The 25,799-nt window shown below is 41.6% G+C and overlaps 1 protein-coding gene and 1 non-coding gene across 19 annotated transcripts in view; both read left to right on the top strand.

Moving 5' to 3' along the window:
• ADAM22 (ADAM metallopeptidase domain 22) overlaps positions 1 to 25,799 on the top strand; it is a 247,049-nt gene that overhangs the window by 214,738 nt on the left and 6,512 nt on the right. Inside the window, exons 26-33 of one of the 18 annotated variants that reach the window (XM_070059833.2) lie at positions 2,885 to 2,902; positions 9,613 to 9,807; positions 12,120 to 12,220; positions 12,524 to 12,590; positions 14,792 to 14,902; positions 17,064 to 17,150; positions 18,360 to 18,389; positions 21,911 to 22,034. In XM_070059833.2, the coding sequence (XP_069915934.1) occupies positions 2,885 to 2,902; positions 9,613 to 9,807; positions 12,120 to 12,220; positions 12,524 to 12,590; positions 14,792 to 14,902; positions 17,064 to 17,150; positions 18,360 to 18,389; positions 21,911 to 22,034 (733 nt within the window). The other 17 variants (XM_070059834.2, XM_089315837.1, XM_070059836.2 and 14 more) reach the window with 17 other exon arrangements.
• LOC127492718 (small nucleolar RNA SNORA40) lies at positions 3,393 to 3,522 on the top strand. The gene has a single exon (XR_007922415.1). It is a non-coding gene; the product is annotated as a small nucleolar RNA SNORA40 (small nucleolar RNA).

Raw genomic sequence — 25,799 nt, 5'->3', positions numbered from 1 at the left:
TCCCAGCCTCCCCTTTGCCATTCCAGGCATTTGGGAAATGAACCAGCAGATGGGAACTCTTTCTCTTTGTCTCCCTCTCTGTGTCTCTCTACTTCGTAAATAAATATTAAAAACATTTCAATCCCAGGTTACAAATTTGGAAAGCCTAACTTCTTTCTTAAGCTGCTGAGTTTAGCTTTCAGCTGTTTGGGTTTTACATATAAATTTTAACAAGTTGTGAGTCATACAACTTTTGAATAATATTTGAGACTCTTAAACATTTTGCTAAGTAAATACCTTGACACCTTCAAACCCTATTTGTATAATTAACATGGTCAGTCTTCATTTTAAGAACTTTTATCTAATGATGTAAAAACTGTCCTTAATATTTAAGTAGATGATTTAGGTTAAATGAGTTAAATCTTAAATGTGGGGAGACTTCACTTCACTTCACTTCAACTAAAAATCATTTTCTGCTGATCTGATGAGGGAGTTGTAATCCACAGGCCCAGGGTTTTTCTCGTTTTAGAAGCCTGCAACTTCTGCTCTGCACTCCGAGAATTTTATCCCATTTGATAGCATATTTTTCCTCATGAATCACACTGAGATCACTAGCAATTTTGGAAATTAGATATTATAGACTAAAATTATCCAGAACCCTTCCTTTGGCTCACCTTTGTTTTGTGAGTTAATGTATGAAGGGTCGTTGTAAAGTTCGTGGAGACTTTGTGCTATGAAAATCCTGCATGGATCTCAAAACTTGTTTGCTCCAAAATAAAACTTATCTTTTAATTCCATTTTCCAAGAACTGTTTGAAGCATCCGCTCATATCTTCTTAATCATTTCTGTATGGTGAAAGGAAACTTAAAAATGCACATGGCATTTGCATATAAACCCTGAAAGAGTGTCTTTGAAAAGAAAGAGCAGTTCCTTTATTGCCACAGTCATTCTTATGCTACAAGTACTGAGGCACAGAAGGCCTTCTGGGGACTGTGGTAGGTGGCAGATGGCCATGGTGAGGATTGGAGTAGCATGGCTGACATGGCTCAGCACAGTAGAGAGCTGTGCCCTAGGAAATGAGCCCTAGCCCTGTCCTACGTGATGGTCCATGCTCACACCCACGCAGATCCCTGTGGGCCTCTCTGGTGGGAGGTTTTGAGGTACAGTGCACACTAACAGTCTTACTTCAGCCCAACATTGAGACTTAGGAAATTACCCATCTGAAAGGAAGGCTTCTTTGTGCACCCTTGACCCGCTCCACAGGCAGGTTAGCCTGTTTACTTGGCCTCCCTTGTATGCTACTGGTAGTGAGCATCGCCGTTTTGAAGTAGCTCCGTGGTTTTTTTTTGGTCACGTGAAAATGGAGAGGAAAGCCAGTTGTGACTTCCTGCCTCCTGCTGCAAGCACATTTCATTTTTGTAATCTTGGAAAATCTGCCCTTTCAGAAAATATGAAACCCACACACCTGCTCCTGTTGCTCCTGAAATTGCATGTTTGTTTTCACGATCAGAGTTAAAAGCGTGATTTCTGAATTTCTGACGTTCTGTCGAGGCCTTACTGTTTTCACTTGAGAATATGTGCACTTTGCAGATGGATTAGGGAAAAAGACAAGTCGTGTTCACAGTGCCGGCTCCTCTTCCTAAATTATTGAATCTGAACGATTAAAGTGTTAATGTTTCTTATTCAGAATATTTAAACATAAGATGAAAGCATGCAAATTTTAATAGAGGCGTTAAACTCATGAATGTGGTGTTTCACACATTTCACTTGCAATTCAAAAGCAGATTCAGGATCTGAGAACTCATTTTCTGGTTAGTGCCTTCAGTTAAGCTCTCTCCCTCTTCTCCAAGCCTTGGGGTGAGGCCCACCAGGACTAGGAAGTGAGGAGTGCTCATTTAGAACTGTGCAGCTCAGGTCATTAGATTGAGGGAATACAGATTAGAAAATATTGACTCAAAGATGCTAGGCTTATTTTTACCTCATCTGATTTTATATGGAATGAAAAGTAACGACATGTTGACATTTTTACCCTATATGCCCATTATGAAACATAACACTTGTAGTGTAGATGGAATAGGTTAGCAGATGAAGTTCATCTAGAAGCATTATCCTTGACCGTAGAGGAAGGAATCCAGAAATACTCGATCATTTGACCTTTCTAGCATGTCTTCCAAGAATGCACATATAATTATGTCTACATAGGAAGCTAATGATTCTCTTGGAAAAAGCCACTTGCACTACAGCAGCAAACCCTTTAGATCAGTTCATTCTGAAACTCACGTAAGCTTACTTTAGCTTATGGTCAAGGAACTAAACATGGAACGGGTGTTTGCAGTGAGTAAGCAGAATGACCTAGGAGGCACCTGACAGCACCTAACAGCTGCAGGTTAGCTCACTGTCACGTTCATGAACAATGAAATGTTCTCGTATTTGAAGTTCTTAGGAATAGCTATAGTTTGGGGTATATATTCCAATAGGGATGAATTATGATTTTGTTTCTATGAGAATATAGTTAATCTTTATGTGACTTCATTTATTAATTTCATTATTTAAATCAGTACATACATCTGAAAGCCTGCATTTGAAATGAGGTTGACTTTTGAACATTAGTAATATTTAGTACAGCACAATTAATGGTAAGAAGCAGTTGCTCTTGAACAACGGCAGCTTATTTATGCCTTTAAAAATAGTTATGTGACAGTATTGTCACAGATCTTTGGGTGTCATCTGTCCCAAAGATGAAAGCTCTGTATGTGTGTTCCCTGTTTTAATTCTGCAGTTCTGAGTCTCTAGGGAAGATCTTCCAGAGAATGCTAGAGCTTTTATATTTACTGCTCCCTCTTCAGCTACTCCAGAGATAACTAACTCTTTTGTTTTCTTCCCCTTCTCTTCTTGTCATGAAAAGAAACTATCGAGAACAGAGGTATGTGATAAGAATAATCTGAACATAGAATTGAAAGGTTCAACTCCTGTTAGCCTTGTTGGAACTCATACATGCAATTATAAATCAGATTCACTTTGTTTTTATGTTATAATGTTCAAATATTAATCTTGATTTTTCATTATCTTGAAATAATAATTTACTAATTTGAACTGTATTAACTTAAAATAGATGTCATTATTTAATTTTAATGGTTCTTTCATCCAACAATACTACTGTTAGCCAAGGTTCTTGTGGTATTTTTATAGTAATACTCATAGAAGTTGACTTTTTTTTTTTTTACATCTAGAACAGACTTCCTCAATGTTAAGATGTCACATTGGCTTGCATTAGTTTATTAACTTTATTCTTATAACATTCTAATTGCTTAGTATTTTCTGAGGGATTTATTTTTATCTTTTGCTGTTATATTAACAACTTCCATTTATAAGTGACAATATTTAGGCACAGTGTTGTTATCAGGGGAACTTCTGGCACTTGTTGAACCTTTTTATCTCCATGTAACAAAGTATTTTGACATACAGGTGCAAAAAATAAACCTTCTTTTGTAGATCAGAACTCACTGATCAGTATGAGTTTTGATACATAGAAACAGGAATAGGATGAAAAAAAATTAAAAGAAAATATTTTAGTACTGATTAAGTAATAACACAGGTAGTAAAAGAAAGAATTTGTATACTTGGAATCTCCTACTGTTTTTATCTGTTTTTAAAATCAGAATGCCCATAAAGTCAGGCAGTCTATGCAGCAGGACCTTGAAGTCTGTGGTTAGCCAACAGTGTGTAAGGAGCTGCAGACCATTCATGTTGTCTATTTTATTTTAGATTTATTTATTTATTTTAGATTTATCTATTTTATCGAAATCTAAATTAGCACATAACATTGTAGTACAGTGTTTGCTTTTTGCATTTAAAACGTTATTAATGCTATTAGCTATTGCCAAGATGAATTAAAAATACTACCCTGGAGAAACAGGAGCCCAGACCAGATCGTGCACATCACAGGGCATTTAGTTCTCTACTCAAGGTGTTTAAGCAGATTCCTCCTGTTCCGTTGCATACTATGGCAGGTCAGGAATAAGGTAAAATAAATGCGGCTATAGTCTTTCAGGCCCCAGCCACAACTTTAATTCTTTTAATAAGCCAAGATTTTAATCCTTATTCATCTGTTTCTCTCTGTGTTGTCATTTAAAATCCCTATAAGGCCTTAGCCGAAGTATCTATAAAATCTCTATAGATGTATCATGCCCAGGGGGTAACAGTTGAAATCCTAGCCATTTTGCATAGATATTAGATAATATTGACCTTACCCTGCAATAACAAACTCATCATTATTGTAAAAAAGTAAAGCAGACCAAATGAACTAAATTTTAGGAGTAAATGAATTTCTTTGTGAATTACCTACTCTTAGTTCCAAAAATGCTTTTTAGTAGAGTAGAAGCCACTTGGGCTTTCAGCTGTGTAGAAGTTCATCAGTCATATTGGAAGCCTAAGTTTGGTGGCTTTCTTCAGGGGAAAATCCCATTAGGGAGTAAGATGAAAAACTGGCCTTCCTCTCCATGTCCATTGACACTAAGGCTGTAATGTAACTTAATATTGCTGAACGTACAAAAAGGAAAATTAAATGTTTCAAACATAAGCAAAGCTAACACAGTGCTCTAAGATATGTTCTCCCATGCTATACACAAATGATAATTTAAAAGTGTGCACCAATTTCTTATCTAACAAAATATATGTATAATGATAATTAAGAGTGTTTTCACACTAGGAATCCCAAGTATGTGCCTGATAGACTTGTCTCCTGGTGTTACTGAGTCATCATTTCATCACTCTGGCTCCTCTTTTGGAATTGTCTATATTTTGAGAATTGTCATATCCTTTGTGGATCTTTGTTTTGTATATTTTGATATGTTTCAACAATGCCCCCTTTTTTGGCCCTTATCAATAACTAATAAATATTAGGTTTGTAGATTGTTCTCAAAATAGAGAAGTAGCAAAGAACAGACTTTATATAAAAGGTTGTGAATGCAGAAGCATCTTCTGAAAGGCTTTCCTATTTGGGAATACCTGTTATTATACAGAAAGCAGTAAGGCCAACAAAGCATGCATTAAGAAATTTTCCCATCTTAAATAACTATCTGGAAGGATTTGAATGAAAATCTGCCCAGTTCTAATGGATGCCAAGAAGTAGAATTAAGAATTTTGAATTTTAATTGTCTTTAAATTAGATTTTCCATTGACTTCTATAATGGGAAGATTTATTGAGAAGCAGTTAGAAATCTGCTAGTATGTGATGTTGGAAAGTCACTTAAACTTTTTTAACGCTAAAACCAAATAAAGTTCTCTATAATCTGTCAAGCATTAGGGAAGGGAAGTTCTTAGTGTGTGGCCTCTGAAGCCTTTGTGTTTCTCTGATCTGCTAGTGGAAGAGGTGGGTATGGTGGTTCCCAAGGGGACGGAAGCAGGCATCAGCATGAGGGAGACCCACACCTACTTGATGAGCTGCGGAAGTACTGTTGAATGTGAAGTTTTGCATATGCAAGACATTGCATATGTCGCCAGTCATCAGATGCTTATCAGTGTTGTAGTGGCTCAGAAATGTCAGACTGGGCATAACTTTAAGATTACTGGAGAGGGCAGGCAAGCAACTCCGTGAGTGAATCTGAGAACCTGGTAGACTTCCTCCTGAGCCTGTGTCCTCAAGGTTTTTAGTATATTAAAAAGTTTACTTGGAAATCTGACAGAAAGACAAGAAGCAAACCCATGTTGAATTTTTTGCTTAATAAATAAATGGGAGCCCCATTCTGGGCCATACTGTAGATGGAACCCCACATTTAAACAGTGTCACTTTAAATCTCCCACTGTCCTCTCATGAAGAATACAGCCATGGAACCATGAAGCCAGGAGAAGCCTTACACATCAGGTGACTGGAAGGGGAGAGCTGTCTTTTGTTTAAAATCTTCAGAAAGGAAACTTCCACAGCCTCTTCATTGATTTTTTGTTTGTTGATTTTATAGCATAGTCACTTCAGGATCTAGAAGCTGTATGGTTTGCAATAAGGATTGCAAGTGTTTCAGTTTTCAGGCAGGTTTGCAAACAACAATGGAGTAAGACATCTTCATTGAACTGAGAAGTATAAGCCATCCATATTCAGCTGAAATTGTATTCTTTTCCTTTGTCTGAAATGAATGTACATTGTTATGATTAAGGAGAAATAGAATAATTAGGTCCCAGCCCACATCTTTTCTCGCTCACCTGTTATTAGGCATTTTATTTTTTTGCTTGCAAACTCCCTACTTTTTTTGAAACCTTTCTTAGTTTGTTTTATATTATTTTTTCAGTGATATTCATGCATCTGTCAGTGTGACTTGGTACACTTCATACAATAGCTCTTAAAACATTAAAGTAACAATTCCAATAAGAGTCAGCCAAGACTTCAACCAAGTGTTGAAGAAAACCTGTGTCAGTATTAAAGACAAGACGTGGTGAAATATTTTTCTTTCCCTCATTTTCAGTATGCAGGTGCATTGTTAAGACAAATACTATAAAAATAAATACTGCATTAGTTCATTGGATGCTTGCAGGAAAGCTCAGACTTCTCTCTATAACAGGAGCAGCCATTTGCCTAAAGTCTTTTGGGGTGATCCAGGAGACAGTCTTACTTAATGTTCAAATTTCACACAATAATTAGATGATTTATAATTAGGAAAATGTCAAAAGTTGGATTGACTTTGTCTTCTGAAGAAAGAAAAGAACAAATAACCAATAAACACAGCCATCCTAGACCTGAGGAGAAATCATTGTATTTGGCTATAGTCATTAAGTTGACCTGGGTTGATCCTTATCTTAGAGCCTGGGAAGCAGCCTCAATGCATCAGTGCAGATCAGAGTGAAATGCCGAGGACTGATAGGGAAGAAACCTGTCAGTAATGTGGGAAGGGATCCTTTTTGAGGAGAAAATACGTGGTTACATAAGCATTAATTTTATTTTGATGATTTTAATAAAAATCATGCACAGGTCTAAAATATCTGCATATAATATGAGACATATAAAGTAATTTTCTCATTATAAAACTTAGTCCTGGTCAGGCCACCTAGCATGGCAATCACCTTCACATTTCATAATCTGAGGAGACATGGAAAACACTCAACATTTAGGAAGAAAACCATAAAGATAATCGAGGACTTGGAAAAGAAGTAAAGAAGTTCAGTTAAAAGCTTCTGAAGGGGTCGTCTAGGTGGTCCTTTAAGATCTTGCATCACAGATGAGGGGCTACCTTACAGATCACAAGGAGCTGATGTTCTGTATCCTCACTAATGGGAGAAGCAGTAGCTTAGCTATAGTATGTAATGAGCGTTGTGTGAAGGGTAAATCTAGACAGTGACAGCCATTAGATGTTATCCTTAAGAGCCTTAACGACATTTATTTTTCTATCATAGACATTTACTGTGCAAAGTTACGTGCATTTCTTTTAGTGTTTTAAAGGCAATACAAAGGAGGAATTTCTGTGTGTTGGAGACTTTGCATTGCAGATAAATAGGAATCTGAACTGCCCAGGGTGACAAAAATGAGGTGGTATCCCAGATGCGCAATGATGCAAAATTCCCCTCCAGCTCCTTGACAGAAACCCTCAATTACGTGGTTAGCACTGGGGATATTTGTGCCCTGTGTTAAGTATGACTATGGGATTGAAGGGAAACTCCATTGAAATCTTGGTAAAAACATGCTCAGTAAAAAAGCAGAGCAAGTCCGGACCCCATCCGTATGAGAGGCAGCCCATTTCCACCTGCAGAATGAGCTTAGTGAACCTTGCTACATGCCAGGCAATTGCCTGCATTACTGAACCATGTTAAGAGGATGTCAGTTAGGGATAGGATAAGGGAAAGATGAAATGTAGTTCAGAGCTCTCATGTAATAGCCTGTCTTTATTTCATGTGAATTTGGAGAGACTTATAAAGACCACTGTTAATGGTAATAGCAACAAAAAGTATTTGTTAACCCTAAAGATCATTTTTGGAAAAGTAATGTTGATGGGACATTCTGTGGTATTATTTTATAAATATTAATCTGATATTAAAAGCAAGTTTGCTCTTCAAGGCAAAATATAGAACTCTGATTTTATTGAGAACCTTTTCCTCAAGCATGGATGGAGTATTTTACTGATACCAAAGACAGCAGGAAATAAGATCCCAGAGATCAGAGATCTGCACCAGAAGACAGTATCATATGTTGCATGTTAACACTGTAAATACATGGTTGGTATTATTTTCCTTTAAAATTGATGTTTCATATGATGCTGGGAAAAAGAAAGGATAACTATTGTGAACTGAAGTCACCTACAGAATTAAAAACATATTTTGGAACAATCTGTATCAAAGAATTACAAGTAGAATTAGTCTCATCCATCAAGCCAGAGAGATTCTACTTTCTTTAGTTAAATTGCAGGGGAAGTAGATTAAATATCACAAATTCAAATATGTGCTTCATATCCATTGGAAATCTTCAGAGATGGAGAGACGTAGGAATACATAGCTTTGGAATAGCATGAGAAGATATTCAGTCACTCAGAACAAATGGCCAATTATTTTAAGCATTTACAATAAGGACTAAATATAAGAAAGAAAATACACAAAAGTGTCATTTTTGGGAAAAAATTTAGCATCAGCAACTAACACGATTATCCTGGTAACTAAGGAGAAATCGGAAAGGGAAAGGAGTCAGGAAGTTTGGGCTCTGTTTAGGATTCTCAGTCCAGCCCTGGTCTGTGGCCCCTCAACAAGAGCGCTGAATGGAACTGAATCCAACTTTAGATGCAGTTGATGTTTGCGGACCACGCATTGGCACATGATCAAATTAGCCACTGCCCAAGGGCTGAAGAGGGTAGGGGTGGAGCCCTCTCTGAAAGTTTCTACATGATTCCTCTGGGAGAAATCATAAACATTTGTTCCAATTAGATGAGGGAGTCGGTAACAATGCCCACTGCCACTACAGTGGAGTCAGAGAAGTGAGGTCACCTGCCGTCCACCTGTCAAGATCCTTACGCAGTCTCCACAAAAATTGTTATTTTTTTCCACCTTTCCACCCTCTTGCTAAATTATCTTCCCTCACATACATTTATAAAATTGCCTTTTTGATTCTTGTATTTCTGTTAAATAAGCAGGGAACCTCAAAATGGAACACCAGACTCTGATATGGAATTATTTGATTAAAATGTAGGATAGCATACAAATCAACCAGATCTTATAAGACCAATCAAGGTCACACCGTATGGTGTTGGAAAATCATGAGTATTTTATTGACCACCGTGAGAAAACAAGGGTGCTTTGGGCAAGGTCTTACCTGTCCTCACACATCTCCTGCAATAGCAATTTTTTTTAAATAAAGGGCAAAACTGCAGTTAACATGTCTTTAAGTATGATGAAGATACAGTGAAAAAGCTCATCTTTCCATATCTTCCCCCAACAAAGACTTCTCTCATCCAGACTAAAAAGATGTCAGTGATTGCAGTTCTGATCTCTACAGATAGAATGACTTTAACTTGTCACATTTATTAATAATGTCATGTGTTGTTATAGATTTGATTCATGTAGATCATTATCCCGACCTCTCTTTTTCCTGAAATAATATTTGTATATGTCTGTGTTCATGTGTGTGTCTTGTTTTCTGACTCTGAAATGTTTATTATGCCTTAGACAGTTACCCCAGGGAGATTATGTAAAAAAGCCTGGAGATGGTGACTCTTTTTATAGCGACATTCCTCCCGGAGTCAGCACAAACTCAGCATCTAGTTCTAAGAAGAGGTCTGCTTTTCTGTCGCATTTTCAGATTTCTACCTGTTCCATCACACATTATTCCATTAGTCAGAACATTTCATTATTTTGCAGCAGGTTTGATTACTTCTTCTTCTTTCTTGAATGTTAAGAACTGGTATCCTTTGTTCTTTGATTACTCTACTGCAAAATGCCATATGCTCAGAACCACTTGTTAAACAAATCAGGCCACAAAATGGAAACAATCAATCAGTCACCCTAAATCGATGTAGAAACCCCAGGGTTTTTCAGTCTTGCTTTTATATGGCTTAAGAAACTGTATAAAATATTTAATAATATTTTAAATGGTGAGCTTTATGTCATGTTTGGTAGTCAAAGAAAAAGGTTACTGTCATGCTTCAATAAAAGTGGTTGTTAACATAAATTGGTAATATAAGTGCTGCATTGAATATTTTTAATTTTATATATATATCAAAACTAAGCTTGCTGTGAAACTAAGATTGCTTTTCTGTGAATCATGTATTTGAATATTATGATTTTTGCCTTTTTAATGGGATGATTATTTGTAGACTTTATAACCTATATTTTAGTTGACAAATTAATTTAAGTATGCTTAGTATTTGCCTGAGTTTTATAATAGTGCAACTGGGATGAACATACTGTTTATATGCCCCAAAGAGTGATGATGTATTCTTGTTCTAGCATTTGAAGGTGTCTGATGCCATTTGAAATCCTGCATGCTTTATAATCAATAAAAGAAATGGGTAGAGGAAATAAACAATTGTAATGTTTCAGGGACAAAGGCTTCTATTCACAGTAAAGGAAGCTAAAATATTCTTGTGAAGAATTTCTTTAAAGATGCCAATACAGGTGTAATAGATAGGAAGAAGTTTTAGATAGAAACCCCACACCTGATTTTCAGCACGTTAGATACCTTGTACAGTGAAAGGAAAATTGCTAGTCTATTGAGAGGACTCAAGATCTCTTTGAGAGTTCTGATCAAGTGAACCCTCCGTGAAAATTCTGCCATGGCACTCAGTCTTTATAAACAGTGACCTGGGAGGAGGAGAGGAGGATTTAGTGAAATCTGGGAATCTGCTTTATGCAGAACTTTGTGAAACATGGAAAATCATTTCCACTTGAATAATATACCTTAAAGCAAGTGTAGAACTAATAGTTTGGAGTCAAGGAGTACAGTTTTAGAGAACAATGTTTTTTAAAACAGTGTACTTTTAACTATTGCAGGCTTGCTGGTTAAGAGAAGATGACTTGTGATCTATTTGCAATCTCTCATGATACAAATATTTTCTTGGTCAAATATTAGATATTAAATGACATAGTTAAAAAGTAGAAAAATCAGTGGTTTCCAGCAGTATTTCTGTAGTCCTTTTGTTCAAAATAGAAATCATTCTATAGGTAGCAAATGATGTCGAAAAGTTTCAGCCTGGAGAATTAACATGTAGTAATTGTGCTGAGTTCCATATTTTCACTCATCTGTACAGTATCTTTAAAAATAAACATTACTAGCAATTAGCAATGTGGAAAAGATGTTTTACTGTCATCTTCTAAAGTACCTTAAAGAAAAGTTCAAATTATCCAGTTGAATAATTCTCAGATTATAGGAAAACACTCAGTGGGTTGTAATTTTTAAGCAGTTAAAATATACTTTTGATATTTGTAAGTAGACTTCCCCTTAGTACGTGTAGTTTGGATTTGCCTCTGTAGTACAAGGTAGGTGTGTATGTTTTGCTTCTTATAGATGATTCATATAAAGATGGCAGGACCCGAATAGCAGAAGGGCTTAACGGCACATGGGCTTTGTGAGAGACCTTCCATGACAGACGTGAGTTCAGTTATTGGACAGCTAATCAACACCTCCTGTCCTTTTTTGGACCATATTTGTGGATCAAAATGCCAATCCTCAGAAGATTTTGTTGTTTCAGAAAACCAAATATTACTTTAATAAAGGTCACTTAGCTTCAGTTGATCAAAATCTTCATGTAATCTCTTGGAAGTCCATGTTCTCATAATATTGGAATGGAAATCATTGCTTTACAATTAAGAAACATCTATGGTGGGACCCCATTATAACTGCTGTTGTGGTTGATGTAACCAAAATGTATGGTGCATTTGCTATTTGTAATTGCTGTGTCCTGGGGAGTGTGAATTGGCTTGCACAGTGGCCTGAAGCTTTTCATTTGTAGACTGTTGTAATGGGGTTCCATTGTACTTGACTTTTCTTAAATTGAATGTTGTGTAATTCTGCCTTCTTCATGAAGACTTTCATGTTCTCTTCATTCTTTCATTTCAGACTGTTTTCTTTCTCGATGTGTTTTATTCAATGCACAGTAATGAATACAACTTTTGCTTACTGATTTCAGAACATTTGCTTACCTTTTGGAACAACATACAAATATTTTCAATTTCAGGTCCAATGGGCTCTCTCACTCATGGAGTGAAAGGATTCCAGACACAAAACATATTTCAGACATCTGTGAAAATGGACGACCTCGAAGTAACTCTTGGCAAGGTATCAGGCAGCATTCTGAAACCCTTTGTCCACACATTCAAATTCTGCATTCCGTAGTCACTAGTAATGAAGACCTGGTCTCTCCTATAAACTCTTCTCCAAAGAGAAGAAACTCTTCTACGAAGAGAATATTTAGATGAGATTTCAGTTTTTTTTTTTTTTTTCTTGGGTGGGAAATGATAGGATTGGGTAAAGTGCCATTTTGGGCTGGTTGTGCATTATATCCACTTAAAACACCATATAATTGGACCCAGGAAAATTATTTATTCATGTGGAAATCTAGTTATGAACCATCTTTTTCAGGTAACCTGGGAGGCAACAGAAAGAAAATCAGAGGCAAAAGATTTAGACCTCGATCTAACTCAACTGAGTAAGTCCCAGCCTCTCTGGAAAAGGGCCCTCCAAGGTTCTGTGCACTTAGTGTCAGATGTTAATTAACCAGACAAAGAACTGTAAACCATGCCTTTGGTCTTGGTTTTGTCTTTTCGATTTCTTTTTTGCCCTTTAAGAATTAACCATGGCTTTTCTCTTTTACATAGGCATCTCCGCAACTGTGCCCATACCAATATTCACTGACAGCGGGGTCTCACCCTCGCTGTGGGGTTTTGCTCCAGTCACCTGCCATTGTGGTGTCTTGGTTCCGTTTGAAGGGAATTTTGATAACATTCCTTTCTTCTCATCACCTGGGGGTCCAGCCATCTCAAAGGGTCACCCTCCCGCTCCCCGGTACCCACACAGCCTGGAAGCGTCAGGGAGAGCTTCCCACGCACCAGAGCATGGGACTGACTGCTCACGATCTGAAACCGCCACCCCAGGTCTTCATGGCTGCCATCTAAGCATTCTCTCAGACTAGTGGAATCAGGCTCCCTTTTAAATCTCCCTTCCAAGGACATTTAAAAGGGCATCCACCTAAACTTGCACTTTAACGGAATCATTGTCACTACAGGCAACGTTGTCTTTTCTTAAATGATAGCCACAATGATTTTGTGTTTAGAGGGAGTGGGACCGGAAGTTATACTTAAAGTCTTGTTATAATGAAGTAAACACTACACACTTTGTTTGTTTCTCCACAATGCAAGCACAAGCGAAACAAAGCTTCCTCGAACCTATTCTTCCCTGCACGGAATGAAACACACCCTGGGAACCCTTCTGGACTGACCCTGCCGTCTGGTTTTAATCACCCACTATTTTTTTAATCCTACTTAAATGTAATCACCTGTTCCTGCCTGTAGTGGTAGTTATTATTCCCAGGATCTCTGTGGCTTCTTCATGCCTTAATACTTAAGCAGTCTGAATAGCAGGCGTTGTTGGTTAACTTGTCAGAAGCTTACGTTAGCTTTTCCATCATATATCCTGCCCTTTTCAGTCCAGGAATAATAACGTTGCCCTGAAATTTGGACTGTCCACCTGAATGGTATTGTGTTGTAAATGTCTCTTCCAAGTTTCCCGAGGATACCTCCCCATAGAACGTATAGATTCAGATGATAGCACTGCATGGTCTAGAATGGCATCCTAGAACTCCATCCCAAGGAACTAATCTGGAGAGTTTATCTCGAGATGCTTTAAGGCTCATTGTTGATGAACTCTTCTTGGAATGTGACCTAGTTTGTTTTGCATGAAGTCACCTGGTCCAGTCTCCTTAGCCTGTCTCCTAAAAGTAGGGATAAAACTGTAAGACATTCTTCAGATCTTCCCTTGTGTACAGTTTAGTGTTCTAACAATATTTCCTATAACAAGGCTTTGAAAACTACTAAGTCAAAAAATTCAATTATATGTTAAATCTATGAGTTTAGGCATATATTCCTAAGAATATTTGGTTTATATATTAACAATATTTATACAGTATTTTCTAGGGTATTCACTTAGGTATTTTTAAAAATTCTGTGTGAAATTTGTACTCACACCAGGAGATGAAAATTACAATGCAACAGATAGCCATTGATAAATCCAGTCTGCGAGATCACTAAGTTGTAGTGTTTAACAAGACGTCATACCAGGGTCCTTTTAGGGAGACCGTGAGAGGTTCCCTTTGATTTATGGGTTGCCTGACTCGTGTTAGTGCAGTGAAGCTGGTCACCATCCTCACGCACCTGCTCGTACGGGAACGGCCTCTCCTCTCTCAGCACATACACTTTCCCATGTACGCTTGTTCTCTTGCAAGCGCCCCGATGCACAGCATATCAAGAATTATGTTGGCCCTTTTTTTTTTTCTACGTTCCCCATTTAAGTGATCCCATTTGCTTCTGATATGCTTATACCATTTTGTGCGACTTTGAGAGCAGCAGACTGACCACAAACCTACCCTGATTCTGTTAGTTTATAGATAAGAAGTCTTTCAGGTCTGAAATTTCGGCATTCCCTTTAGAATCTCATCATCCCAAAGGATGGGACAAAAACTGGGACACGAGTGAAAACATGCAGCACGAATGCACGCTCTGCTGATTAACAGAATAAAACGTCCTTGTCGATTGTACTGTTCTCCACTCAAAGCTTTGCATCTTCCTCACTGTTGTACATGATGTAAAAAACTTTCTTGGCTTAGACTTTGTGTTATATATTGTGTTTTTACAGGAGGGAGCCCCAAGCACCTGAGCCTGGGCACTCCCTCGCCCAGACAGTCCCATCCCAAGGCATAAGCCCAGGGGGCTCTGACAGCCCCCAGACAGGGAGTCTGGATCACAGGTCAGTCTCCACCTGCCCCTTCATTCTGGGCTGCCGCTTAATCTCCTTCCAAGTCCCTCCCTTGTCTGAGAACAGGGTCATTTGATCTTTGACTGAGCTCCCGTGTCTGCTCGGAGGTGCTCCTGGTCCAGCCGGCACTGGCTAATTCTCCTCTGCCTCTCCATCCTGGAGAACACTGAGAGCTCTCCTACGCCATGTAATGCATTTTTTTTTTATTTGCATGTTGCGCTACAAGCCAAGTCAAGCCACTTAGGCAGGTTGACTGCAGTTTGATAAAATGCCATGACCCCAGCCACCCCACCCTAGAGATGTCAGGAGCCCACCGTGAAGACACTCTGCTGGGCATCTGCCCAGCAGGAGCAGCCGTGGAGAGTTCTCCGAGTCACAGCATTCAGCCGTGCTCCCTGAGATGGCGGAAGAGGCTCTGCGATGCAGGTCAAGCCATGCGGTCGTAGCCTGCACGGAGCAGCCATGGCACCAGTCCTTGAGTTTCGGAGATGACCAGGGAAAGGAGCAGCAGTCTCCTCCTGGAGTGGCCGTCTGCCTCTGTTTGCGGCGTGGCTGTGTCTCACCTGATGACAGCTGCATGGGCTTCCCACGGTTCTCCCCAGGCCAGAGCCTTCACTAGCCTTCATCTGTGGCTGCATTTGCTTTTCGACTTTTTTTTTTTTTTTTTTGTTCAGAGTCTCAGTGGAAATCTTTATGCAAGTTGTAATTGGCTATCTCTGTGAAAAGTGCAAGTTGGCAATGATTGTGGCTAAAGGCAAAACTAGAAGAGCTGTTTGTAAGCCAGGAGACATTGTCTTGGCAAAAATGGTCTTCCACGCAAAGAACCCATCTGAGCCGTTATTTCCAGAGGGGTTGCATGCACGATGATGTTTTGCACAATAACTTTATGGTTAAACAGGAGGGAAAGGGCTGTGGAAGACAACCTGATTTTAAATATACAGCTGTGGATAATGTAGCCTTGACTGCAATATACTTACAAACAGCTCAAAAACTAAATATGGGGAAAGACGCAAACTTTAACCAAAACCAGTGTATATTATAGTTTCTCCTTGCTTATTTCTAAATGGTTAAATAGGGCCTGATTGTCTCTGTCTCTAGAAGTTACTTTTTGAAATGGAAAAATTAAAAAAACCTCCAAATCCTTGCAATACTGAATTTACAGATATTAAATCTGTATTATTTAAAAGGGCAAATTCCAAGAGGATGTGATTTTGCTTGGCTCCCATGTTAGAAATCAGAGGAGACTCTGAGGGAAAACTGCAGCAACATTGTGCACCTCACTTGGTTCCCTTTAAAGTTTGCACAATAATCACTCCAGGGGTGCCAGGCCCATCAGGAAGGGCTGATTGAGGCCCCTGCTGTCCTGTGGCAGTCACTCACACAATCCATGGTCAGACACTTAAAGGTGGCTTCCGAGGGCCCTTTCACAGTGGAAACACAAACCTGTTAGTGTGGAGTAGGAGCAGGAGGAAGGAGTGTGGCAGCCACAACTAAATTACTAAACACAGCTTCAAGGTCATAGGAGCCCCTTTGGACCACACTGCCTGCGCACTGGGGCTCCAGGGTCAGAAGAGGGGACCCTTTCTGCCCCTCACAGGACCAGCTGCAACAGACCTTCTATTAACTCCACTTGGGATCCACCATAGGGGAGTGAGAAAGTTGCCCTGTGAAAGCCTTCATGTATTGGCAGGAGAACCTTGCTTCTTTTAATTGTTCCTGGGCTGTTCTGTGCCCAAATGCCAGGTTGGAGTCACAGCCACCTGCACGTTTTCAAAAAGCACCAATTATCATTTGAAAACCCAGGAACCAAATGAGAGGTGGCCTGGAAAGAGCCCCTCTGGAGGTGGGTACATAGAACTGTTGACTGTACCATCACTGAAAGTGATCTCCCGGTTCCCTTTGGGAAGCCCCCAGAAGAGGCATTCCCAGATATGTTGACCGCATTCTAGAATGCCTTGAGCCTTGTTGTAGGTGAGATTATTCTCGTGTCATCGTATAGACTGCCTCACAGTCATCCAACATCCATCCTGGTTTATTTGCCATAGTCACTTGCATTTGGAGGGTGTAGACATCCTTGCTAAGCTTGTGCTGTGTATTTTCAGATTTTTCTCTCTTGTTCTGCTTTCTTTGTTCCTTCCATTGCTTTCTGCAGGTATTTAAACCCATGGTTCAAAAGAGACTATAATGTAGCTAAGTGGGTAGAAGATGTGAATAAAAACACTGAAGGACCATACTTTAGGTATTTCACAAATTAATTTTATGTCTTTTTCAAACTCTCCCAGCACATACAAATACTGTAGTGTGACTGGCTCTCTAGCTTGTATCTCTCAATACAAGTTCCTACAGGTGGAAAAGGGTCCTTATTTATTTGCTGCCTTTTGATCTCTGTTTTTGGCTTCATGAGCAAGTCTAGTGCTTTTCTGAATGTTTCCAATGAAGCCATTTGAAAGGGTTGCCATCTAGTGCATGTCCCTGTCACCATCTTCAGCTTCGTAGTAGCTTCCTCTTCATTTTATGCTATATAGTGTTCTACAGGCATGACACATACTTTCCACTAATAAAGAAACACAATTAACCTGAGCAGTGTAACTTTCAAAATCATTATGCATTTTGCCTACTTATTGCCTAAGAGTGCACAGTGCATATGAAAACTCAAGGCAAATATGACAAGCAATGAGATGGAGTGTAGTGGAAGTTCACTTGGAGTAGAAACCGATTTGATCCAGCTGGAAGATTACTGAGATACTGCTGACACCTGAGCAGATGTGGAATCCGTTTAGATTGAGTACAGCTGCTGGCCACCCGAGAGGGGCTGTGCTGGGAGGAGTGTTTGCAGACGCTTCACAAAGCATCCAGGAAAATTGAATTAAAATGTTGTTGTCTGATGCTTCAGACAGAACAGGAAGCTGGTAGACAGCATATTTTTGACTCACAAAAGAAAAGAGTTTAGAAACACTCTGATTTACTTAATTCGCTGCAGTGCTGTGAAACAGGAAATGTGAGAGAGAATGTCAAAGCACGCCTCATTTTTCATTCTTTATAATATCAAAGTGATTGTGATTTCCTAGAAGTCACTGCCCACTTTCTACCTGACTCCTTGGTGGACAACTAATGTAAAGGAGAAATATGGACTCAGTAGGTGCACACACACACACACACACACACATTTAACCCTCACACCCATACAAGGTGGACTTTCTCTTCCAGTGTACCATTTAGTTTAGTCGTGTATAGTTTGAGAAAATGATTAGACCTACCTGCATTTAATTTGATCCATAACATTGACACATACCCCAAGGAAAGCGTAACTCCTGCCTGCTCACAAAAATGTATGCTGCTTTTCTTCCCGATCACCCCTCCTGCCCTGCCCCTCTGCTTGTCCCACACTTCCCCACACTGAACCTCATGCACATACACTCACATTCAAACATCGCACCCTCACCTGTAGCTCCCAAGATGGCCAACGTCAGGAAGACAGGTAAGATGATTTTCTGAATGTTGTTTGGAATCTTGGCTCACCTGCAGTCCTATTTCTCCTTCCTATCCTCCTCAGGCTTGTGGGCAGATTGTAGTTTGTAATGGCCACGGCACCAAAACAAAATGACTTTGATCCTCCTTGGGTTAGGTCTCTTTCTCCTAAGCAAACTCAGCACTTTTGCGGCCATAATTTGTGAATGGTACCCCGGAAGAGTTGCGTCACCTCCCCTGGGTGAGCTGAGTGGCTGATGTGGCTCCCAGAGAAGAGTTCACCTTTCTTCAGACCAGCCGGCAGGTCTGCCCAGAAGCTGCCTGACCACACACATGTGGATGGGGAACTGCTTTGGCGCCCCCGGTTGCACGCGCAGAGCTGCAAGGGCGATAATAGAGGATCCCTCTAGCTCCTCTTTCAGTCGATGCTGGTTCCTCCTGTAGCTAGTCCCACTTAGAATTAATTGTGAAAACGCATATTCTTGTTTAAAGGCTAGACCAAGTTCAATGGGCAGTTATAATTTAACTGTCATTTTGTAGATTAGCAAGAGGTATGCTGGGAAGACCGGAAAACCGACACAGAATTTCTGTGGCGGTGGTGACTAGCTGGAATGGCCCGGAGCTGTGGACGCAGCGATTCTGAGTGAATCTTGTGTGCTCTCTGTCCCAGCTGGACCTCACGCAGGGAGCGCAGAGCGAGTCCACACCTTTGCTCATGCTTTGCCAGCCCCATGCTCGTGCTCAGATCTGCTTCATCGGCTGCCAGGGCATTCAGGATTACTTCTGCCAAAACCACCAGCGAGGGCAGAAGTCACCTTACTAATCACCCACGGGGCGTGCGTTAGTGACCTTCTTGTGGAAATGTAATGGAGAGCTTGTGATGGCAGCACACGGGTCCAGTTTAAAACATGAAACCCATGGGACTGCCAAGAGCAAGGAAGATGCCTAAAGACACGGAGTGTCTCTGTGCCCCTTCCCAGCTCTGAAGTGACAGTCGTGAGCTTGTACTCTGGTCCTCAGGAGGCAGCAAGGGGCTCGGAGCAGGAGCCTCATCCCCCAGTCAGGGCCTGTGCAGGTCTCTGGGGACGGTGCCTTGCAAGCTCCGTACTCTGGGGGATTAGCCAGGTGAGTGCTCACCTCCTCGGCAGGCTTTCAGTGCACTGCCATGACCTTACAGAAAATGTAGTGATCATGATACCACTCACCGAGTGCCTACAGGATATTACACCGTAAGGTGTAGGCATTCTCATTTCCTTTCCATAATGGAGGGGACAGAGGCACAAAAATAATTCAGGGTCGCCCAGCTGGAAAGTGTCGGAATACATGCCTGGCGCCATCCGACTCCCATTTCACTGTACCTGGTGATCACTGCATACTTACATCCTGTGCCAGGACACCTAATAGATCCTTCCACATCAGGCTGCTGTGAAACGACTTCTGTCCCTCTCCCATGACTGACCTGCTTTAGCCTGTCCCGGGGAAGAGGGAGCACAGGTGGACCGAGATGGGCCTTCCTGACCTACATGCAAAATGTGCATATATGCAGAGAAGTCTGACATAGGCCCAGGATGCACCCCCGCCAGCGGCATATGCACGTAGCGTTATGGTGCCGTTGTAGTGTGGCACCCACCGTAGCCATTGTGGCTTTTAAGAACGTAGCAAGGATAATGAATTGGAACTTCCAAGCAGGTAGCCCGAGTCAGGAGAGAGCCCAGAGGAGGTTTTGAGAAAGTATCTCCTTCGGCTGTTTGTGAGAAATTTTGAGTTTGTTTTCCCTAATATCCCCGCCCTGTTCTCTACTCTTCTGACATCTGCTCTGGCGATGCCCATCTGCCAAGATAACCACCTTTGTGCTGTTCCACCCCAGCTGGCCTCCAGGACCTGCTGCCCGTCCCCCCACTAAAACCGGCTTCCCTTCCCCCCATCAGGGTCCGAAGTGTCAGCTGGCTCTCAGTGTGCAAAGTGGAACGTGTGTGATTTCTCTGGGCCTCTGTGACAGCATGTGACAAGAGTTGTCACAGTTTGCTGGCTCTGCCCGTGAGAAGTATGTGAGGGGCAGACTGGACTCCCAGCACCCCTCCTTGAAGTGGCTTTGTACTTGCACTTGTCCTTGTCCTTCTCCATGGGCACGTTCAGGCCATGGTGACCTTTCAACTAGAAGCCAATAGTTCATTCTGTGGACACAGATGCTGCTGTGTTTCCTTGGTATGATCCTGCCAAGGAAACAAGATTGAGTTATTTATGTGCCTGGCTAGCTTTCATGAACTTGAATATCTTATCAGTCATAAATAAATTTAAAAGCTGAACCCAGGTTAGTATCCCTCATTTTAAAAACGATCCATTTAAATATCTAAATGCCAAAGGTTGCCTTCATTTTTTAGACACTGAATTTGTTTCCTAAAGATCATAGTATTATTTTAAAAAGAGGAAAATTATATCTTTACTCTGTTGAATTCTTTGAAGCCGAATATCTTGTCCTGCCCAGTGCTGTCCCCACCACCAAGGTGCCCAGGTTTAAGCATTCACAGCAGGTGTGGTGCACCCTGCAGGAACAAGTCCTGAGGCTACTGTGTGGTAGTGTGGCCAGTTACATGGGTCAGCACCACCCTGGGACAGGAGTGAAGGAGTCACGGTTGTGTAGTGGTGATTTGTGGATGGCACAGCTATGCAGTGACACATGGACTTTCCCTTCATATGTGATGAGTGGACATTTTTCACTCCTGCAGACAAGTTAGCAGCAGGAATGGGCTTTTCTGGTGAGCCCGCTTTAGTCACAAACATTATCACTACACGTGCCAGACCCAACAGATACAGCACAGTGCGCCAGCGGCCAGCCAGGAATGCTGGTCACAGCGACTAATCAGACCATTTCTGTGTGTTCTCATCAGACTTTGTTTGGCTGGAACTCTGCACTCCTTACTGCTTGCATGTTTACTAATTTATGATTAAAACCCTAGTTTTTGCCTTCGTTCCTTCACAACTAACACACTGGCCTCTAAATGCATGAGTTTTGTGTAAACTGGTGTGTGACTTAGCAACTAATAAATGTATCCATTGTGATATGTTTAAACTCTTAAGATACAGTTGGAATTATTGAACGTAGAAACATATTTTGTTAAGTGGTAATCATAAGGAGGAATATTAGTATATTGTACACTTAATTTACTATTATGAGCTCTTAGAATAACTTTTCCCTTCTCCATGTTAGCCTTTTGTCTGTCCTCTAGAAAACTTCATTATTAGCTTTCTAGATGAAAAGTATGATTCCCTGCAGTAACATTTGAACAACCCATAGTAGTCATGAAATTAGGAAGCTAAAATTCTCACTGTAGTGTGGAGAATCCTGAAGTTAGGAAGCTAAATTTCCAGCTTTCCAGTATTGGGAATGACAGAGACGCTTCCCAGTAGTTAAGCCTTTGCAGTAGGGCCTTATAAAAGTAGAAGTCAGTGGTTTGAACCCACTTTTCAGATACGTTGCAATGGTATTAGGCAGTCGTGTGATATTTATTTCCTATGTTCTAAACGCCTCAGGACTTTATCTCCCGCCAAGTCTCCTTCGTCATCAACTGGGTCCATTGCCTCCAGCAGAAAATACCCTTATCCAATGCCTCCGCTTCCAGACGAGGAGAAGAAAGTGAACCGACAAAGTGCCAGGGTAGGTGCAGGCGCTCCCTGTGCTCATCCACTGTCCTGAGTTCATGTCTGAGAAAAGATAAAATGATAAAATTTAATTTGGAAACCAGAAGATTCTTGGAGCTTCGGGGTTCAGATTTATATTTGCTAATTAGCTTAATCTGCATTGATATATTCTAGAGATATTTGGTGTATGTTTTCCATTGCTGTGTATTTTCTGTTTGTTGTAGCTGATATTTTAAAGCGTGGAATTGATAAAATAATACGCCTCTGCTTTATCAGTTTTTGATATACCTGGGAATGTCAGAGGTTGAGTGAGAAAGCCCCTTCTCTGCTCCAGGCCTTTCCCTGGCTAATAACATGCAGTAGGATTTTAGGAACAGGAACCCATAAGAGGAAGTCAGATCAATAACTTGAAGATCGGGGTGGGATCTAGATTCACGGAAAAAGGACTCAAAAAATCTGTAGTGTTGAAAGAATATGACAGTGGGTGGGGCAAATTTAACCACCTTTCTTACTCTAGAAAGCCAAGTTTGTAAACAAATACAGAGGTGTTGACTACTTTTACCAAAATATGATTCCCCAGAAACTCCATTTAAATACTGAGTGTCTTTTTACATTTTTAATCAGGATACCACTCTGTCTTTGAGCATTCCTGGAAAACGTCCATTATGTGAAATTTGAGACAGAGTAGAGCTGAGAGAGGCAGAGCAGCCCTCAGAAGCTTAAGTGCAAAATACAACCAAAGAAGCGTTGCCTTTAGGGCTGTGCATGCTCTCTATGGTCATTGCATTGTAATGTGGCTCTTCTCAGAAACAGTGGTGCAAACAAACAAACAAACAAGTAAATAAAGCTTTAAAAGCCCCAGCAGATTCATCTGATAGTGAGTCCTGGGTTCCCAGACTTCTTGGTTTTTGAAGGATGCTACAGAATCTCCTTGATCCTAAACCCGAATTGTGGGGTACAGGGTAAACGTGGATCATGTAGATTTCAACCCCAACAACCCAGAGTCTGTAAGAAAACAAATAATGGAAAACTGTTTAGATCATTATAGTCAAAAAGTCTTTAAAAGCAGTGATGCTTTGTTTATAATTTAAAAATTAGCTTTGTGTTAATATGGGAAGTGAGTTAAAAGGAGGAAGCCCGATTCCCAGCGCTCAGCTGTCTAGCCTTAAGAAGACTTGTTGGTGAACACCGAGTTGTTCATCATGGGCGTTGTGACAGTGAAATCAAGAAATTGAGTACAGCCCCCATGTGCGTGTGTGTGTGTGCGTGCATGTGTGCATGTGTGCACGTGTGTGTGTTCTCCCTGCTAAGCTGTCCACACTGCTGTTTTGCTTCATCAGTTGGGTGTGTTCTTTGAGCTGCTGTCATGCCAAGGTGTGGGTTATTGGAAATGTTAGAGCCCATGAAAACGACAGCTCCCCGGAAGAAATGGCTGCCCCATGACTCCTTCCTGGGGCTGAGTGAGGTGACGGGCAAGTCCAGCTGCTGCCTGGTTCTGTGAAAGGCCTGATTCGTCCTGTCTGCTGTGCAGCAGTCACGTGAGCAAGTGGCAGAATCCTGCAGAAAGGACGGCTCCCGTCCCTACGCTGTTCTTGCGGGCTGTGGGCACTCACACAAGATAGTCAGAGCCTTTGTGGGTTTTGCTCTTTCATTTTAAAATATTTATTTTCACTTACTTGAAAGGCAGAGAAAGGGAGGGCATGAAAGTGAGAGAGAGGTCTTCCGTCTGCGGAAGCACTCCCCAGTGCCTGCGATAGCTCAGGCTAGGCCAGGCAGAAGCCAGGAGCACAGAACCCAGGCTGGGTCTCCCACATTGGTAGCAGGTGGCAGGGACCCAGGTCCCTGAGCCATCAGCTGCTGCCTTCCTGCGTGTGCATTAGCAGGAAGCTGGAATCAGAAGCAGATCTGGGACTTGAACTAACTGAGACTTCAGTGTGGGATGTAGCCATCCCAGGCGGCACCCAGACTTGGGCACAGTCGTGCCTCCTCATCAAAGCAATGGCTTGACAAGTCCTCGCTCCCTTCTCCTCACCCGGACGGTCACGACTTTCAGGTTTTCCTAATGTCATTCATTTGTTCTTCTCCTTTCCGAAAGCTGACACTCAATCCTCATAACCATCTGTGATGATGCTTCTGCCATCTGAGGCCAAAGTCTCAGCTCTGCCACTTCAGACCATTATCTGAGCATCAGTCCAGATCGCTGCCCAAGCCCCCTGCAGGCCCCTGTTGAACTCCACTCCGCCATCTGGTGTCAGCTGCTCATGGATGTCCTCACGTGGAAGGGGCCCTCAAAGGTTTCCAGAGGGGCAGAGGACGGGTGTCTTTTTAATGAAAATGCCACAGAACAGACGTAGGGAGAAGCCCAGTGTGGGTTGAGCCAACATGGCGTACAAGGGCCCCGCAAAGACCCGAGAGAACACGTTCAGGGGACCCACACTGAGACATCTGTTTATTTAGTCTCTTGTTTGTTTTTTTTTTATCTCCCAGAAGCTCATTACGTATGCCAGGTGTGCCCTGTATGAACAGTGAAAGTGGACTTGGATGGAAATTGACTCCTTCAGTTGAGTCACTCTCACCGTAGGCTTCGTTCACGTGTATAACGATGAACCCAAGTCGTGGTGCCTGGAGACATTTCAACAGCTTGACGTTTTAAAACTTTATTTTACATTCTAACTGGGCTTCCTTCTGTAGCGAAATGAGTCGCACTCACCTCTGATCATGCCAAAACTGCTTTCTGTCCGTGAAGGCAACTGCTGCACATTGTAGGATTCAGCCCAGTGTAGAAGCTGTGGCTGCAGAAGCCAGGAGAGGGCGTGGATGTCCTGCCCAGAAGCTCCTCCTGCTCTGATCCGTCAGCCACAGGGGAGAGCTGTTTCCTGGGAGCTAGTGCTGGGGTGGGAGAACGTGTCCTGCTCCCCGACGCCGGGCGGTGATGTTTGAGCCAACGGTGGTGGTACTGACGCAGTCACACCGCCCAGTGGTCAGCGGCCCTCAGCCTTGGTTGCACATGGGAATCCTCTGAAGAGCTTTTAGATATTCTGAGCCCGGGCCCCAGGGGAGAGATTCTGCTGTAGTTTATCTGGTGCGAGGCCTGGGCAGGGGGATTTTTCAGAAGTTTTTATTAATGATAATTTTACGTGTCTGTGGGCTCCAGTTGGTGCTCCAGTGCTTGTACACTATGTGTTGCTCAAGTCCAGGTGGTCGGCACTTCCCCGTCTTGACCTTACTTTGTGACTGGAGACCGGGGCTCCGGCATGCTGTTTGTTCATAACGTATATCCTAGGTCTGTGAGACCTGTGGTCACCCGACTGTGCCGTGTAACACTGGGAACGTGTTCCTTCTCTCCAACTCCCTCCATCACTCCACCCCTCGCAACCTCTTAGGTTCAGACTGCATTTTGTTTTAGCTTCCACATTTGAGGGAGAACATGTGAAGTTTGTCTTTCTGAGTCTGACTTATTTCACTGAACGTGATGTCCTCTGGTTCTGCCCATTTTGCTACAAGTGACAGGATTTCATTTTTTTAAAAAATTTACTTATTTATTTGAAAGGCAGAGTTGCAGAAAGCAATGCAGAAACAGAGAGAGAGAGAGAGAGAGAGAGAGAGAGAGAGAGAGAGAGATTGAGATTGATTCACTCCCCAGATGGCTGCAGCGGCCATAGCTGGGCCAGACTGAAGCCAAAAGCCAGGAGCTTCTTCCAGGTCTCCCACCAGGGTGGCAGGGGCCCAGACACTTAGACCATCTTCCACTGCTTTCCCAGGTCATTAGCAGGGAGCTGGA

Source organism: Oryctolagus cuniculus, chromosome 16, assembly GCF_051225735.1.
Source record: "Oryctolagus cuniculus isolate XC-2025 breed Fujian yellow rabbit chromosome 16, ASM5122573v1, whole genome shotgun sequence".
Taxonomy (NCBI): Eukaryota; Metazoa; Chordata; class Mammalia; order Lagomorpha; family Leporidae; genus Oryctolagus; species Oryctolagus cuniculus.
Note: the sequence above shows the minus strand (reverse complement) of the source record. Positions and strands in the feature narration are given on the sequence as shown.